Source organism: Poeciliopsis prolifica, unplaced genomic scaffold (assembly GCF_027474105.1).
Source record: "Poeciliopsis prolifica strain line A6 unplaced genomic scaffold, Auburn_PproV2 SCAFFOLD030, whole genome shotgun sequence".
Classification (NCBI taxonomy): domain Eukaryota; kingdom Metazoa; phylum Chordata; class Actinopteri; order Cyprinodontiformes; family Poeciliidae; genus Poeciliopsis; species Poeciliopsis prolifica.
Window position 1 is genome coordinate 3,890,875 of NW_026562405.1, and position 17,827 is coordinate 3,908,701.

The 17,827-nt window shown below is 37.6% G+C and overlaps 1 protein-coding gene and 1 long non-coding RNA gene across 2 annotated transcripts; one reads left to right on the top strand and one right to left on the bottom strand.

Annotated features, from left to right (window-relative positions):
• Positions 1 to 1,504: 1,504 nt before the first annotated feature.
• LOC129372640 (uncharacterized) lies at positions 1,505 to 3,862 on the bottom strand. The gene is made up of 3 exons (XR_008607267.1): positions 3,754 to 3,862; positions 1,946 to 2,010; positions 1,505 to 1,590 (listed from the first exon to the last, which is right to left on the bottom strand). It is a non-coding gene; the product is annotated as an uncharacterized LOC129372640 (long non-coding RNA).
• A 4,717-nt stretch (positions 3,863 to 8,579) lies between these two features.
• On the top strand, positions 8,580 to 14,881 carry LOC129372875 (1,25-dihydroxyvitamin D(3) 24-hydroxylase, mitochondrial). The gene is made up of 12 exons (XM_055050439.1): positions 8,580 to 8,962; positions 9,084 to 9,274; positions 9,383 to 9,476; positions 9,602 to 9,695; positions 10,142 to 10,233; positions 10,593 to 10,704; positions 11,494 to 11,639; positions 12,318 to 12,484; positions 13,181 to 13,259; positions 13,525 to 13,722; positions 13,822 to 13,933; positions 14,468 to 14,881. The coding sequence occupies exons 1-11, from the start codon at positions 8,705 to 8,707 to the stop codon at positions 13,930 to 13,932; spliced, it is 1,542 nt and encodes a 513-aa protein (XP_054906414.1). The 5' UTR covers positions 8,580 to 8,704; the 3' UTR covers position 13,933; positions 14,468 to 14,881.
• Positions 14,882 to 17,827: the final 2,946 nt, after the last annotated feature.

Genomic DNA, 17,827 nt, shown 5'->3' on the forward strand with positions numbered 1-17,827 from the left:
TCCTTACAGCCCTGGCCTGAAACAAATTACTTTCTGGACAAAGCCAATAATCTATTCGCTTCTATGATGAAACGTCCAGACAATAGCTGCAATAGGATTGTGTTTCTGTTCATTTTTCAATTGCCAAGAGTTAGAGTTTTTATTTGACAGAATCTGTGAAAAGAATGAAAACATTATTGAATGATTTTTTTTTTGTTCTTTTGATTTTTTTCTTCTTTTTTTAGGAAAGCCTGTGAAGATTTTATTCTTTCACAGCAAGTCAATATAGAAAGAGGCTCAACACATAGATGTGGAGGATGTGGTGGGGTGACACTCCGAATTATTTCACCGTTGGTCTATTAAACATATTTTTCAGTCTCTGAGTAAGGGTGGGCTTTAAGGAAGGGGCCACCCCACATTCTGGGTCAGTGGCGTTACAACAGCCCAGGCTGATCTAACTGTACATTTTGTTTTCATCCACACAATGGATTCCAGCTAATCTCTTTCTTCTGTGGCCTCCGTATTATATTTTTCTGAGAACACAGTGGTCTGTTGCCACGCACATGCATGTGTTGGTGTTTTTCACAAATGAATGTACAGCTTTGTGAGCGTGCCTGGCTGTGCTTTTTCTTTGCATGTGCCTGGACCCCCATGAACACCGGAGCCTCTACTTTAAACCCAATTTCTGAACTCACTAACCTATCAGTCTGTGTGGAAATGTACAACTTTGGGTCATAATATTTGTCTGGAACATGCATTGAATCTATGGCTGATTGGAAAATTTGAGAAGTGCCTGAGCTTATTTATCTCAATTTAAGAAAGACACACAATTGAGCCCTACTGTAATCAGTATTAAAAAACTGGCTGCTCATTGGGTCACAAATCAAGGTTACCATAGGTAGGTGTACCCTACCTGAACCAAGGTGAAAGCACAACAGGCCCGTGTTGCTCGCACTGTTCTTACTTGGAATTTCACACAAAAGTCCGGTTCAGTTACTCCTGATGCCTCACCACTGGAGAATGTGAAGTAGGTCTTCTTGCAATTCATTGGAAAACTCATTGGAAAACTCATTGGAAAACTCCCTGCAGCATAAATCCACCTCTGGAATTCACCCATATCACTACTAAGTTTGGTAAACAGCATTTTGGTACGAAACAGCTGAAAGCAAAAAAAACAGGTAGACCAGAACTCCAACATTTTGTCCTTTTATCGCCATCATGTACTTTGTGTCAACAAAATCCAAAACTTCTTAGCACTCAAAGCTGTTGTGGATCAAATTTTACATAATTTTACACCATTCCCAGACCAAAACCTTAAAACTTTTAATATGTTAACTGATGATGTGATATTTATTTTGTGTTCATTATTACCTGATACTAATGAATGACATAATATGAAACATGGCACAAAACAAATGGAGTTGAACAAAACTGACCCAGAACATTGGTTATGTAATTTCAATATTTTTGTTCAAGTTATCTTGTTATGGTTTGATTTTAGCCTTGCATCTGGCATCTGCACATGCTTGTTTTTCCCTCTTGTCCTGTTCTTTTTGGTGTACATCTGTGTCCAGAGTGACTTGCACAAGGCAGGGTTGAGGAGGATGTCTCCTGCAGGGAAATAAAAAGCACCTCGATGCTGTTGTTCCATGTCACATCTTCATCACATGCTTCTACTCTCATGAACACAAAGGCAATTGTCCTTGTTAGAACTTTTATTGATTTCTCACTGAGCAAATTAATTCTCATAGCTGCTACAAATATAACATTTATTACAGTCTCTGTGTAGAGTGCTGTGGTGGGGGATCCACTTAAATATGTAAAAGTCTGAGAATAAAGTGATCTTTTTCTCAAATACAGCCTAAAAAATTTAATTTCTTTTTAGTGACTTTATTTTTTCTTTATTAATGCTTTCATTAGCTAATAAGTATGAAAAGTCAGTCATCCATCCATTGTCTATACCCACTTGTCCAGGCAGAGTTGTGGGGGAACTGGTGCCTTTCTCCAGCTGTTCCTGGACAAATCAGAGTCCTACAAGAAAAAGATTTATATGACAAGTATCGTCATCCACAGAAAAAAAAAAACTGACGAGAAAGACTGAAAATGGTGAGCTGGATTGGGTAATTTGATAGATTTCTTTGCTTGTTCAAGCATAAAACCTTCTTCTTACTTCCTTCCTAAGGCTGTAAAGTTGCAGCTGCAGATTGTCTATTTGGATATTTCAATCCTTACACAAGGCTTAATTGATAGATAAAAAAATAAAACCCAACAAAAGACTGTAAGTAGGAACTGGCTGTTCATATCTCTTGCTAAACAAGGAAGGAAATCAAGATAGAGAACTATTCCTAAATATTCAATACTAATAGATTTAATATTAGTAATCTATTCACCAAAAGTATCAGTTTATAGCTGAATCTTGCTTTTCCATAGAAATGATTGGGATGTACAGACAACCAACATAAATATATCGTAATAAAACCTTTAATCTTTACCTTTTATTAAAGGTCACTGAGGCCGTTGTTGCATAGTTCTGTTTGCCTACAAAGAACATCATGTGAAAACCTGTTTTCTCTCTTACATTCAAATTGATTTGCACCACCCCTCTCTAGCACTGCCAAAACTCATTGTACTGAAACTTCTACAAAAGGCATTGAACGAAATTCAAGATTTCGATCACTGAAAAACTAATTGGAGCCGGTCTGGTACACGTAGTTTAAGATTTGTAAATAAATTAAATAATCTGAACACCAATATTGCTTGATTATAACTGGATCTTGTGTTCTCCCTTTAACGATTATTGGGACAAATGGACAACCAACATAAATATATCGCAATGAAACCTTTAGTCTTTCATTTTATTTAAGGTCATGGAGGACGTTGTTTCACAGTCCTGTTTGCCTACAGAGAACATCGTGTGAAAACGTGTTCTCTGTCTTATGTCCAAATCGATTTGTACTACCTCTCTGCAGCAATGGCAAAACTCATTGCGCTAAAACTTCTTAAAAACGTCTGTGAAAGTAACCGTAGATTTCAATAAGTGAAAAACGAATGTGGGATTATCTGGCCTAGAACATGCAGGTTGAGTTTTGTAAAGAAATTCAGGGTGTATTCAGACTCTAATCCGTTTGTCGAGAAAGTCCGAGTTTTTGGGGAGTTCTAAAATGGTCTAAAACGGACTTAAAAACTGAACTCTGATCCGCCTAAAAACCGTTGAAGTGGACTTTAAAATGGTAGAAAACCTGTCTGAATGTAACCTGACTAGAGAGTGTTTCAGAAGCAGAAAGTTAGCTAAAGTGCTGGACATTCTGGTCAATATATTACTCTCTGCTCTGCGGGTTAACAAAGATGTTGTGTCAGTTGTCATATCAATGGGTTTGAGTGCCAACACTAAGCAAGGAAAAGAAGAATATAAATGGTTTGAAGTTGTTTTCCAACTTTTTATCAGCTTATTGTCCCATCTGCAGCTGCTGTAATTTTAAACCCTTAATAAATGACAAAATCTGAACTAATTGTCTTTTTAGTTTAAACATAATCATCAAATAACATCAAATAATCAAAATGGAGGAATTTACTTAGTCCTCTCTTCCTACTTGCTAGAATCCAAACTGATCATAGATTTAAATCAAGGGAGAACATTTATAAACATCAGCCATTTTCTCATCTTTAATTTAAACCATGTTTATAGAAATTGGGTAAGAAATAAAGGCACTGCGATCATCATTGTTGTTTCTACTGTTCCGCATTGGAACAGCTTGGTTTAGTGGACAGACTCACCGTGTCGTAACGGTGCCAGCAGGAACATTGCTAGCTTTAGCGGCTAACAGGCGATGTCCAATCGGTAATGTATATGAATGAAGAAATCCTACAACCGCTAAAATCTGACCCTGCTCCATTTTTGTTTACTTTTTGTGAAGAAGAAAGTTGCGTTGGCCTTTTTCAGAGGTTTTGTGTTGATTTCTTCAGTAGTTGTTGGTGCAGTCGTTTGCAGTCATTTGACAGTGCAATGTGAATGTAAACTAGAGTTCTGCAAACGTAACAAATGTTGTGATTTTAGTCCCCAATCGAACCGTGTCTACCGGACTATCCGGTCTGAATGCACCCTCAGTATATTTACTATGCATTCACTATTGTAAAATGTGAATTTTACATGTTTTTAATGGTGTTTGTAGTGAGTGGTTTGACTCCATTTTTGTGTTTTATATTTATATTCTACCAGATGGTGTCTTCAAAATACAGATATGCTCACAGGTAAAAAACGTGAGTTAGGTTAATTGGTAGTTTTAACTTATTTATTTAGCCATGAGTTAGCGTTTAGGATTGTCTGTCTCAGAATGAATCACCCTTTCTACTAGAGTGTTACAGCCCCTGGCCTCTTGGATCTGTGTAGGGTTTTGTTATGCAGGTTCAGCTGTGATGGCTCATCTCCTGATTGGCTACCTGGAAGCTGCAGGAACTACACCCATTGGACCAGAAGGGAACTGCAAGCCACCAGATGTTAATGAGACTCACCTGGTTCTATAAAAGGCTCCTGGAATCATTTCCTCAGGGGGACAGCTTGTAGGAGGAGGTTTTGCTCCGCTGTTCCCCACTTTTGATTGTAGTTGTCTTTGACAATTTTGTGAATATTTTGGTTGTTTGTTCTGCTAGAGCAGGTTGACTTTGATTTGGTTGATAACACAAGCCAGACACTTGTATTTAGGAGGCTTGCTGCTCCTTTTGTATGTTTGTTCTTTTTTTTTTTATTTTCCTTTTGGTTTATTTGAATTGCTATGGACTGACTTGTTTGGGCACTTTGTGATTTACTTCGCACTTACCTTTTTTTTAATGCTGTCAGCCCTTTCTTTTGTTTTAATTGGACTAAGTGGTATTGCGTCTTGGTTTTGTGAGAACTTTGTTTCTTTTTGTAATAAATCACCTTTTTATTTATCCCTCCTATCCTCTGGACATTTTTTATGTTACCGCCCTGAACCCCTAGACCAATAGGGGCGTAACATAGAGAATGCTGGGATACACCTTATCTCGCCATGACCTGAGTGAATAAATGCTCTTATCAATAAAATCTTGGGGGGGAGGTTCAATGAACAAATGTTATCTTTAAGGGTAAGGAAACTGCTTCTAGGGGAGCTGTGGTGGTACAGGGGTAAAGCATGACCCATATATTGAGGCCTTACTCCTTGTGGCAATAGTCGCTGGTTCAATTCCCGGCCTGTAACATTTGCTGCATGTCTTCCCCTTCTCTGATTACCCTGTTTCCTGTCAAACTACTTTCAAATAAAGGCCAACAAAACCTTTTTTTTTTTAAAAAAGAAGCTGCTTCTGTGGACTTTGGAAATTAAGCATAAATGGTAAATCAGAGACTGAGGTCTCTGATTTTCAGGTGCTGATTTTCATCTAGCTGCATGCTTGGTCTGTGAACTGCTCCAGTGAAAGGTCAGAACATCATCCAATCCTGAAACACCAAAATGGATCCCCTCAGCACCTGGGTTCAGCCTTAAAATTCTTCCCATAAAGGCCATGAACAGAATCGATGTGCAACTTTGGCAGATTACATTTCAAAATACAAATTTAAATAGTTTTTTTTTTGCATTTAATAAATTTATTAAATGCAATAAATAATAATTTAATAAATAATAAATTTGTAGATAAATTTATTTAAGCATTTTGTGACGAAAATTAAAACTTACTTTTTACTGATTGTCACCCTTAAAACACTTACATGTAGGTAAATGGGTCCATGAGGATGGTGCCATCAGGGGGTAAAATATAATTGACTCATAAATTATTCATTTGAAACTCATAAGTTCTTAACATTTTTTAAATTGTATTTTTTAACAGTATTTTTTTTAAAAATACTGTATATGTCATATTGTCTGAAATTGTCAGACACAAACGCAAACTAGAGAGTATAATAGGAGACAAACTGGCTAAAACATAAATAAATAAATGAATAAAAAAATTCTGCTTCTTCTGAGCGATACAGCATGGACTGGTGAAGTTTGCTAAACTGTTTTGTTTGTTTTCATTGTAAGAACAACCCAAACAACCGACCCGTACACCATTCCTAGGTCCCCTTCATTTGAAGCTCCATAGGACATTGGTACGATATGTGTAGGGCAGAGCTACTTGTGTCACACAACACAGTTCATTGATTGAGAGACAGAAAACTTCACTCCTTGCAACAAACACGAGATACTTGTGTGTTAGGTGATTGGGTTTAACTCTGGCTGCCCAGTGAGAGTCATACTGGCGGCGGAAACAATGTCAGTGGAAACGAGACACTGGAAGACAACAAAATTGAAGATGTACAGAGGAACTGATAGCCTGAATAAACTGAGGCACAATTATACAAAGGTGGGTGATCACTAGGATTGGGCACAAATGTGGATAGATGTAGTGGAGTAAGATGAAGGATGAGGAAAATGAATCAATACAACCAAATAAATGAAAATCCTTGGATAATAAAAAAGGACATGACAAAACACAAATGAAACATGAAGCAGAAGGGGAGACAAATTATTCAAATAAGACAAGAAGTGAGATCTACATTCAAGTTGATATCTTGAACCTCAATTCAAGATGATGGCAATATATTAAGCATTCAAACAGTAAAGGAAGTTTTCTTTTTTTACAAATAAAGTGTTAAGAAATGCTAAAAACCGCAAACTCTAGGAATTTTTGTTGTGTGTCAAAAGCCATATTGGACATTGAAACCTTGGCTCATCTGACACTTAAACCACTTTAGTGGGTGTTCTTGTCATATTTCTGACTGGAAACCTCAAAACTCGGACTTCTGAAAATGAAGAGAACACACCGTAACCTAACAAGAATCAAAAGAAGCATAGCCAACAAACGGGAAGATAAGATTCTGAGAGTAACCATGTACTAAGACTTGCATGCAAAATAATTTTTAAGAGACTTAAAAGAAAAACCCTATCACAAAATTCAAGCATTTAAGCAAACAGTGATGTGTGATGCTTTTTTATGCAATTTACAAAGTTACAAAGTGACTCTTTCTGCTGGTTTGTGTCTTTGTCTGTCGTCTTTCATGTTTAATTGCAACATTTCCTTTTTCAAATTAGACTGAAGGACGTAGAGTACAAAGCAGCAAAATTGAGCACTGAACAGTTTTAACCTGAATTTGTGACGTACACTGGAAAAAGCTACAAAAGGAATCATAAAAGCCTTCGCTACCGTCGTCATGATTGTAGCAGAACTTAAATAAAAGCTACAATTAGTCACTAGAAAACAGTCTAAATTCATTAAGTTGGCTTGTTTAATTTTTGCCACTCTGCTTTTAGAGTGGATGTAGCACCTGATTGCTATGGAGTCCGTCAGGTGTTGATCTCAGTGGGAAGATGGTTGTGCAGTGTTATCCGGGTCCTTCAGTAAATACCAGAAATACGTGGAAGGATTTTGTTATGTATGTACAGTTACAGGCTGTCCCCCCCATGTTTTCCAACCCAACTGCTGCATTTTTTGAGTGGTATTGATCTTCTCATCAAAGTGTTATTTCCCAACTTTTTGAACTACGGCTCTTGTGATCATCAAAATGGATGAGTTATGTATTTTGAATGTAAACTGAAACAAGATACAAACTGCTAAAGCTGCTCCATATCATGGAATACAATGTTGAGTAGTGTGCTTTGAATTTGAGAGGGAGAGCAAAGGAACATTTTGTTCATTAATGGGTACGTGGGTTTTGTTTTTTCTTCTTTTTACCCCTGTGGGAGGGGTGAATAATGTGTGTGTGTGTGTGTTACACATGAATAGTGCTGAAAAACATCAAGTTCAAGGTTATTCTGATGCCACTTGAGAGTCTGTGAGTGAACATTTTCACAGGGTAACAACATGAGGCCCCCTGCATGTTACTTAAATTATGCCAGCTCTCAGGGGGCAGCATCTGTTTGTAAGGTTATCTCTGATTGGACTTTTCTTGAAGGCCATTGCACTTTACTTAAAGAAAAGTATGTAAAGACTTGCATAAAAACAAGAATGAAAGTTCAGTTTTAATTTTTGTGTTTTTGTTGGCATGAAAAGGGTTTAAATGCGCACTAAGATATAAGCAAGGATACATGAGAGCGTGATTCCACTGTCATCTTGTGGAAATTTCAAAATAAAATTGAACAAATAACTGCACCAATTTAATCGGTGGATTTAATGTTGCAGCTTTATACCGAACAGCCTTCCGTCTCTTTTTGCTTTTTGGTAAATAAATAAATATAAATGGAACATGAACAAAATCCTACATTCACAATAAATGGTTCTCAACTGGGAGAACTCTGCAGTTAGAAACTCTTCGAGCCAATCAGAACTAATTAAAATCGACTCAAAGCAAACACGTAATTTCCAGTAAATATTTGCCAGGCGTAGAAGTGTGGCAGTAGTATTTGCCTTGCCAGAGTTTCGGTTAATCGCTGGGATACCCGGTTCAAGCGAACCCGCCTCACCTCCGCTGCTGTTTATTTTCAAGGAGAGGCGGGGTGAGGGCATTTCCACAGTCTATCTGGGGTCATACGATCCTTTTCAACGTGGATCCATAAATGAATGGTGGGCTCGATAGCCACACCATGGAGGACCTGTCCCTGATTGGTTCGGTGCGCGTCAGGAATAAACACTCTCAGAGTATATATATTGGTGCAAGGTGTCACACTTCTAAGAAAAAGAACTCCCTCTCAGAAAACTTGCGACAGAGAAACGGCAATTTGCCATCAGCCAAAGATTCAGGATGAGGGCGCAGATCCAAAAGGTTCCTCAGATTGTTGAGCTGCTGAGGAAGAAGCCTGTGGGGCTGCAGCACTTCAAGCCCACATCCTCCGTGTGCGTCCTGGAAGAGAAGGATGCTGCGGAGGCTGCGCGGTGCCCACATGCTGCCTTGAAGGCGCAGAGTTTGGACGCGATCCCGGGACCAACCAACTGGCCCCTGGTCGGCAGTCTGGTGGAGCTCCTTCTAAAAGGAGGCCTGATCAGACAACATGAAGCTCTGGTAGAGTATTTTAATATGATATTTATTAAATGAATTGTTTTTTTATTAATTAGATTCTGTATTTTTTCCTATTTTATCTAACCGTTTACAATCATTTCAATGACTTATTTCTTGTTTTCAGATTGATTATCATAAGAAATTCGGGAAGATCTTCCGGACGAAGCTGGGATCCTTTGAGTCGGTGCATATTGGCGCTCCTTGCTTGTTGGAGACGCTCTACAGAAAGGAGAGTAATTACCCTCAGAGGCTGGAGATCAAACCCTGGAAAGCATACAGAGACCTGAGGAACGAAGCGTACGGACTCCTCATTCTGTAAGTAGACCTATGATCTGTTGTTTCCTGAAGTCATGTGCGCCTCACAGCGCGCAATGTGAAGCAGAAAAGCGCACACGCTGAACGCGCTCCGTTGTTCATTCGCAGGGAGGGGGAAGACTGGCAGAGAGTTAGGAGCGCGTTTCAGCAGAAACTCATGAAGCCGACAGAGGTGGTGAAGCTTGATGGCAAAATAAATCAGGTGGGACTACATAAAGCAGGGTTTAGTTTATGCCAAAGTTTCTGCTATCATCCACTGATGTTTTTTTTTTTTTTTTTTTTTTTTTTTTTGTTTGTGTTTTTTTTTTTTTTTGTTTTTGGAAACAGGTGCTGATGGACTTCGTCGACAGGATTGGAAAAGTGAGCAACAACGGGAAGATTGAAGACTTGGACTTCGAACTGAACAAATGGTCGTTTGAGAGTAAGTCAAGTTATTTTCATTCTAACACTCACTATGACTTCAAAAAAGAAAAATCTCAAATTTAATACCCTTTTAATGCATAGAAAATTAAATACTTTGAGCCCAACCCTGATCTAATCCTGCTCCAAAATTCACAATTCACTTTGCTTACATAAAAGTAGAAATGACGAAATGTGATAACCTGATGAAACATTGACTGTTTGGATTTACTTTTAAAAAATGAATGAAAATATATAATTCTCAAATATCTTCTTATTGCCTGCTTGAAAAAGTAATTATGTCATTCTGTTGGGACTGATGGTTTCATGGGAAATAGCTCTAAAAACAGACATTATACTTTGGAATTAATAATAGCAATAGAAATGAAATCCAGAACTTTATTTCAAATTAATTGTAACCAAATTTGGTCGATGTTCTAAACCTGTGCTCATTTTTTTCCCCCTCAGCAATCTGCCTCATCCTGTACGACAACCGATTTGGTCTTCTGCAGGAGGAAGTCAACGAGGAAGCCATGAACTTCATCACAGCTGTGAAAACAGTGAGTATCAACCGTCTCTCTCGGTGCCTCTGAAGGTTAGAAGATGATATTTGTGATGATCTGCGAGACGCTCTTCAGCTGACTTTCTCCCAGAGAGTTAAGAAACATCACAGTTCATTAGGTTCGTGTCAGGAGGCTAGACTTCAGATAGAGGTGAAGCAATTCTGTACTACATGCATCTATTTAGAGATTGATGACCAAACCTGCCCTATCAACCAATAAAGTCTTATAAGAAAAATGGGTTCAAGAATAAATAAAAAAGGAAACTTGAAAAGGGCTGAGTAAGAGACTTTGAGTGAAGACGAAAAAGCGACATGCCACGCCTGATCCCTTTCTTCCTCCTTTTATGTTACTTGTAGATGATGAGGACATTTGGTAGGATGATGATCACACCTGTGGAGCTCCACCAGAAGCTCAACACCAAAACGTGGCAGGACCACACTGCGGCATGGGACTGTATTTTCAGCACAGGTACAAACTCAACAATCACACAAACACAGTCCAAGCTATTGCTCTCATTTCGTCAAGCTGTAGTACTTGACGTAATACGCCCCTTTTCCACGTGACACGCAAGCCATTCTGAGTTTACTTCCAGTCAGATGATAGATAGGAAAATAAGAAAGTGGGCGGGCTGGAGGTTTGATTTGAACCGGCTGTCTTGGTGTTTTGTGGACTTGGCACTCTGTGTAAGTAACGGCTCAGCATTGTAGTAAACCGCCTGACCTGGGCTGAAGAAATATGCCAAATATTTCTATAAACTAGACCTTAAGTGAAGTGTCTGATGGTTAAATTTTGTAGGACGTATGAAGCAAGCCAAACTATTTCCCTAAAACCTGTTTCAGGCTCATTTCAATTCTGCTTTTAGTATTTTATTCTTGCAAACATTTCAATTTGTATATTTTGTGATCTTGTGTTTTCTAGTTTAACAGATGAAGCTATAAGTACATATTTTAATGTGCAAGTATTAATAAAATGTATTCTATCACACTGTATATTCCAATAACTGCAAAAAAGAGACAAAAACTTAATAAAACACATGTTGAAACAAATGTCCTTTAGGATAAAAGTAACCAATATCTAATATCAAAGAAAGTTGTCTTCATTCAGCAAGTATTATTTTGAATTCACTTCCCCATCAAAGTGGAACAGTGATCATTTGTCACCAGTGACTGAGAACAGGCTGTAAATGACGTCTCCTGTGTGTGAACAACATTTTGCGTATTCTTGTGCTCACGCATTGATTGCTTTGTATTCACCCAGCCAAAGTCTACATTGACAAGAGACTGGAGAGGAATGCCAACAGAGATCCGGATGATTTAATCGATGACATCCTGAAGCAAAGCCGCCTCTCCAAGAAGGAGCTGTATGCCTCCATCACCGAACTGCAGATTGGAGGAGTCGAAACAGTAAGTCATAAAATGGGTAAACGTACTGTATTTTCACACTGTTCCACAACCGATACATTTGGGCTTTGTTTGTTTTCTTCTTTTTTCTTTTTTTTTTTTATAAAACATCAAACAACTTAATAAATCTAGAACAGGAAGCAGATGTTTTTGTGTTTTCATTTGTTTGACATAGAGTTGGTTCTTTAAAAACAAAATAGTGCAATTTAATCTAAATTTAACAAATAATATTTATATAGCTAGAAAAGATATTTTTATAGTGAAATATTACAGAAATTTTAATTAGCATAAATACGTATATTTATTTATTTTTCTTGAAGTTAGTGGGTCAACAGCAGCTTGTCAGCACAGACATATGAAAGAAAGAAAGGAAATACCAGTGAAGACTTACTATGGTCTACGCTAACATTAGCATGATTAACAAGAAGCATGATGCAAGCTTCTTTGGTGTTTTCAACTTATGCCTATTCATACAAGACAATAAGTTCAATCTCTTACGCAAGCAGCTCCTGCAGTTATTGTCGTTCCAAAGAGCAAAATAAATGTAGAGGGGAAGTAAGTGAGGAGCCTTTGAGGAACCACAAACATTCCTCCGCTCCTCTGAGGAATGCTCTGGCTACTTGCTTCACCAAGTTCTCTGTTCTTCCCTTCTTATTTTGTTCTCTCTTGTTGTTTGTACAGACCGCCAACAGCATGCTGTGGGTTATTTTCAACCTGTCACGTAACCCTGCTGCTCAGAAGAGGCTGCTGCAGGAGATCAGAGACGTGGTGCCTGCAGACCAAGACCCCTGTGGAGAGCACATCAAGAGCATGCCCTACCTCAAGGCCTGCTTGAAGGAGTCTATGAGGTACAGCGCTGCAATGTCATATGTAGCCGGGGGCGGGATGTCCACAGTGCACATAATAAAAGATCAAGGTGGAACACAGTGTTCATACCTGCAGTGGTTTACATACATACTCCTTCTTATTATGGGCTGCACCCAATCATTTAAACTAATCCAACTGATACAACTTAGCTTCGTATTAGCAGAAGTCATCTAAAATGTCATTAAGATTTACACACTTTAACAACTTCACACAGGTAATATTGTGTTCAGATGTTTGTTTGATCACTTTTCAAAGCGTTACATCTTACATGCTCAGACTTTCTGACATTACCATTCCCACCAGTACCACCAAGATTAGGACGGAGGAAATTACACACATGACTGCCTCAAAAACAAGCTTCAAGGAAGTTTTTGGCAGTCAGATGGTGGCATGACTACCAAGCTTAAATTCGTCCTTTGGTCACGTTCAAATATTTTTCCTTTGCCTTTGTTCCACACACGTTCCCCCCCTTCTTCTCCTGCAGTCACAAGAGTGGCAGCCGGGGTGGGTTATTTTAGGCGAACACCGGCCACACATCACAGTGAATGTAAATTACCTCGGATAGCAGACTATTCTCACCTCAACAAGCACTGTGCATGTCTGGCTTCTGTTAAAACGGCTTAAGCTTGTGTGACATGCAATAAGTCAATGTTTGTTTGTTTTTGTAATTCCTACAGGTTGTCGCCATCTGTTCCGTTCACCAGCCGGACCCTGGACAAAGACACTGTGTTGGGAGATTATGCCATTCCCAAAGGAGTAAGTGGCTTACTTCTTATTGCACCTTATATAAGGAGATTACCTTCTAATTTACATTTTACTTGTCTGGAACATGCCTCAAACCTCTGCTTAAGTACATATTTTAAAAAAGGAAACATATCTAGTCTGAACAATCGGCACATATAGAGGCCATTTTATTGGCACAAGGCACTTACTCTCAACCTCGAGGAACACGATTGATTTGTTTCTAAAATAGTGACAAAACCAGAGCTGGAACTTATCTTTTATTTTTTTCTGTATACAGACTGTGTTAATGATTAACTGCCATGCACTGGGATCCAATGAGGAATATTTTGATGATGGAAAGCAGTTCAAACCTGAGCGCTGGCTGCGGGAGAACAGCACCATCAACCCCTTTGCTCATGTTCCTTTCGGTATCGGGAAGAGGATGTGCATCGGTCGACGGCTGGCGGAGCTGCAGCTGCAGCTGGCCATGTGCTGGGTATGGTCTCCATTAGCAACATCAAACCAGTCAGCCACAGATTATTCTAAAAAAAAGATTTCCGCCCTTGATGCATTTGTGTTTTTTTCTTTATCGCAGTTGGTCAGAGACTACGAGATCGTGGCAACAGACAATGAGCCCGTTGATGTGATTCATTCTGGACTTTTGGTTCCTAACAGAGAACTGCCAGTAGCCTTTGTCAGGAGATAAGGTGAGAAGAAAAAAGTTTACATTTCAATGAGCTCTACCAGTTCATTGAACTCAAACTGCTGTGTAATGCATAAAGCAATTGGGAAGTCAGAAGGATCACCCCTGTTTCTCAAGGGGTCAAAACTTTAACTTAACAAGGAAACATGTAAAATGATAGATATTTCAATAATTCTCAAGCTTAAAATATTGTAACCATTTTCTGCTGCTCTACCCTTGGAAAAAAACTTTGAGAGTCTATGTCAAAATCGAAAGTAATCCAAGTTTTTGCATAAGGGCTGCAGGGGCGTGCTTCAGTGTGCAGTACCTATTATTGGCCACCAGGTGCTGACATCAACACCTCACTAGCTTACTTATTGCAAAAAGGATGTTAAAATTAATACTTTAAAGATCTGTAGGAATGATACAGACCTAATTTTACAATGATTTTCTTTTCAGTGTAAAACTGAAAGGAAAATCTGGAAAACATTTTTTTGTTTGTTTGTTTTGTTTTGGTTTTAATTTGCCAATAATGCCTTTCTTTTATTTCTCTGTTTAGGCCTTATGCTCTTCTCCTCTGGACGTAACAAAAGAAATATTTTACTCCTGATGGTCCAGTGACTCCCTGCATTGCTGCTGTGTACATAAAAACAGAAATATGTGTAATTTTGTGCCATAAATACCTCAAACTTATTTAAAACTAATATGTAAACCTGTTAAAGACATGAAGAACAGTTGTAATTTAGAGACTGAATGTTGTATCAAGGCAGCTGTCCTGAAATGTCTGACATTTAGATACTGATTACTTTATACTATTCTCTGTTTTTAACTTTATATATGAATATATATGTATGTATATGTGTCATCCCTAATGTGTATTTTCTTATTTTTTTTGTATATATCAGTGCAGGTATACTTCTCCTATATCTCCATATATTGAAAATATTTCATTCATCTAAATAAATCCATTTTAAAAATATCAAAAGACTCTTGATTTTTAAACTTGTAATTTGAAGTGAAATTATCTTGGTCTTATAGCATCTTCAAGGATGAAACTAAATAAAGAGATTACAGTTTTGTATTTGAGTACCAAAACCTTTAGGCAATATTAGAAAGCAAATCTGTAGTGAATAAATGTAAATATTATTTATCTCAGAACAAACATACTGAATGACAAGACAATGAAAGCAATCAGTAACAGTTATGTGCTTGTATTTATTGGATATTTGATAAGGTGTAGTTAAGAATAAAGTATCAGTGTGGATAAAAAGGGGAAAAAAATTGTTTTTTAACATAAAATGGTCTGAAAAACAAAAATACCCAAAGAGACTCTTTATATCTTTCCGCAACACAGCATCAATGATTTAGTCTTGATTTCATCCACAATCTCCACATTGTAGGGTAAGAATGCATTGATCATTCCTGCTGTGCATCAATAGTTCAGGCCACTGCTAGTGGCATGTTAGTGTGCTGAGAAGTGCAGCCAACAAATCAGCAGCAACTTGACCAGAATCTTAGAAGAATGTTTCTGACTCCTGGCTGAATCAAAGAATTAGGTCAGATTTGATGGACAAACTGGGTACAACTCTGCATTGGCAAGATAAACCACAGAAAGAAATCAATCAATTAATCTGGATCTACAGCAATTTAAAGTAAAAAAAAAAAAAACTCAGATGAAAAACATAAAACACACAGTAAAACGTCAAGCAATGTGTCCCAGACTGGTACTTCTTCTTTAGATATTGTGGTAACCTTTATCTGACAGCAGCAGTTCAAAAGGTTTGATGGAGACGATGATGAAGAGTTTTACTGAAACAGTTTCCATACAGATTATGGGTGAGCATGAGGACATTCCAATGACCTTCTCATCTCATGTCACTATTATCTGCAGGGCCACAATTGTGTGCACAAACAAGGAATTTGAAAACTGAAGTCAAATTCCTTGTTTGTGCGCTCACTCTTGGCCAATGAAGCTCATTCTGATTCTGATAACAGGTTGGAAAGCAGTAGATGAAGAACACAACCATCCAGGGACTCAGTGGTCAGAGGGATGAAGTTAAGATGGAGATTTCTCTTAGGAAGTTCAGCATCTAGAGACAAGTCACAGTTTTCACATTAGACTTTTCACTCTCAGTCTCAGGGGAAATAAGAGGGAATTATGATCATAATTCCATTTGAAAAGTATGTAAAACCTTGGCTGATTTACTTATACAATTATTTTTCATTCAAGAAAGAAGTTTGTTTCCAACAGGAAATTATATCAAAATTTCTCAAAAGATAGGAAAACAGGATAAAAGGTGATAAAAGGTGATCTTTTTTTATTTACATTATGCAAATTCTCGGTAATCAAAAGAAAAGTCCTTGTCAGGATCACAGCAATCAAACACTTCTTATATTTCCATTGAGTTTTTTGGAGATTTCCACTGAGATTTTGATGGTTTGTCTTAGTTGATGATCTTCAAGTCTGTGAGGTTGACACATGTTATGTCGTCACTCTAATCTTGCAGAGATTAGAGTGATTAGAGACTAGAGACATGTTAATATCACCTGCAGTCAGCACTCTGTTGATAAAATTAGATTAGTTTAGGCAAGGAAACTTTATTAGCACCTTTCAGCCAAAGACAATTCAATGTGCTTGTTCAAGAAAGTAGAAAACAACATACAAGTAATAAAAAAATAATAAAAAATCAAGCAGATTAAAAATAGACAAAGTAAACATTCAAATTTTAAATAAACCTAAATATGTAAGTGGTATGATTCTGGTCTTAACTGTAGATTATATCTCAGAAGAGGGAGTACTTTGTGCACCCTGGTGCAGTCATTTTGTCACACATTGTTCATAGAGACTGGTTTTTTGATGAGTTGACCTGAATAGACCTTCTAAAACAGGAAAAAAATAATAACTTTTACACAGAAATCATCCAAGCAAAATTGTCCCACCATCTGTGGGTAATAGATGCACCTCTTTTTGAAACCCACTTTTTTCTGCACACAATTTTTTCCACAGTGGATTATCCTCTAGATTTAGAATCCAGTATTGCATTGCAAGACAATATAGTGAGGAGTTAAGAAAGAGAGCTACAACATCCTCTTTTCTGTAGCTGGCATCTCTTTACTGTAGTTAACATCTTCGAACACAGTAGCTTGCAGCTTGAACTCAAATAACTTGTTGATGAAAAGCAAACTGACTTTGATTTGCATATTTTTTTCACTAGAAACTATCTGAATGTCTCCATGAAATTGCAGCTCAAGGTTATTTATTTCAGATGTATTTCAAAGAGGAATAAATAATTAACATAGAGTTCACTTATAAAAATACATGTTGTTTTGTGTTCTTTAAAAATATACTTTTTAATTGATTAAATCTTTAAAGTGGGCTTGAGAATCTTATTGGTTCTTCCGTTGGTGAAACTGAACGTAAGGCATAGTGAAGGAAGATCTCCCTGGTTTTACAAGTCCAGAGGTTTCACCAGAACCAAATGAACAGCAAAATTGTCACAGTGTTTCACAAGTTTCTTGTAATTGGAAAGTTGCAGGATTAGATTCACAGATTGAACCGGAGCCCTCTGGCAAGGCCTCAAAGAACTTATATAAATGTGTGTTTGTGAGTATACAGCACTTGGAACATTAGACAGAAATGCTATTATGTTTTCATCACGTTTTAAACCATACTTGATATTTCACCCTTAGTCCTGAGGTACTATAAATTCAGATTAACTGTACTCAGTTAATCCTAAAATCTTAAAAAATAAGCTAAACACAGTCTGTTCTCACGGCACACTGGATAGCTGACCTTTCACTAAGAAAGTGAGTTATGAGTTCAGGAGCTTAAACGTCATGTTTCTACTTTTGGTACAAAATGTACTGAGTGTAAATAATCAATTATAACGCAAAGAGAAAAACGAACAAAGGGTGAATA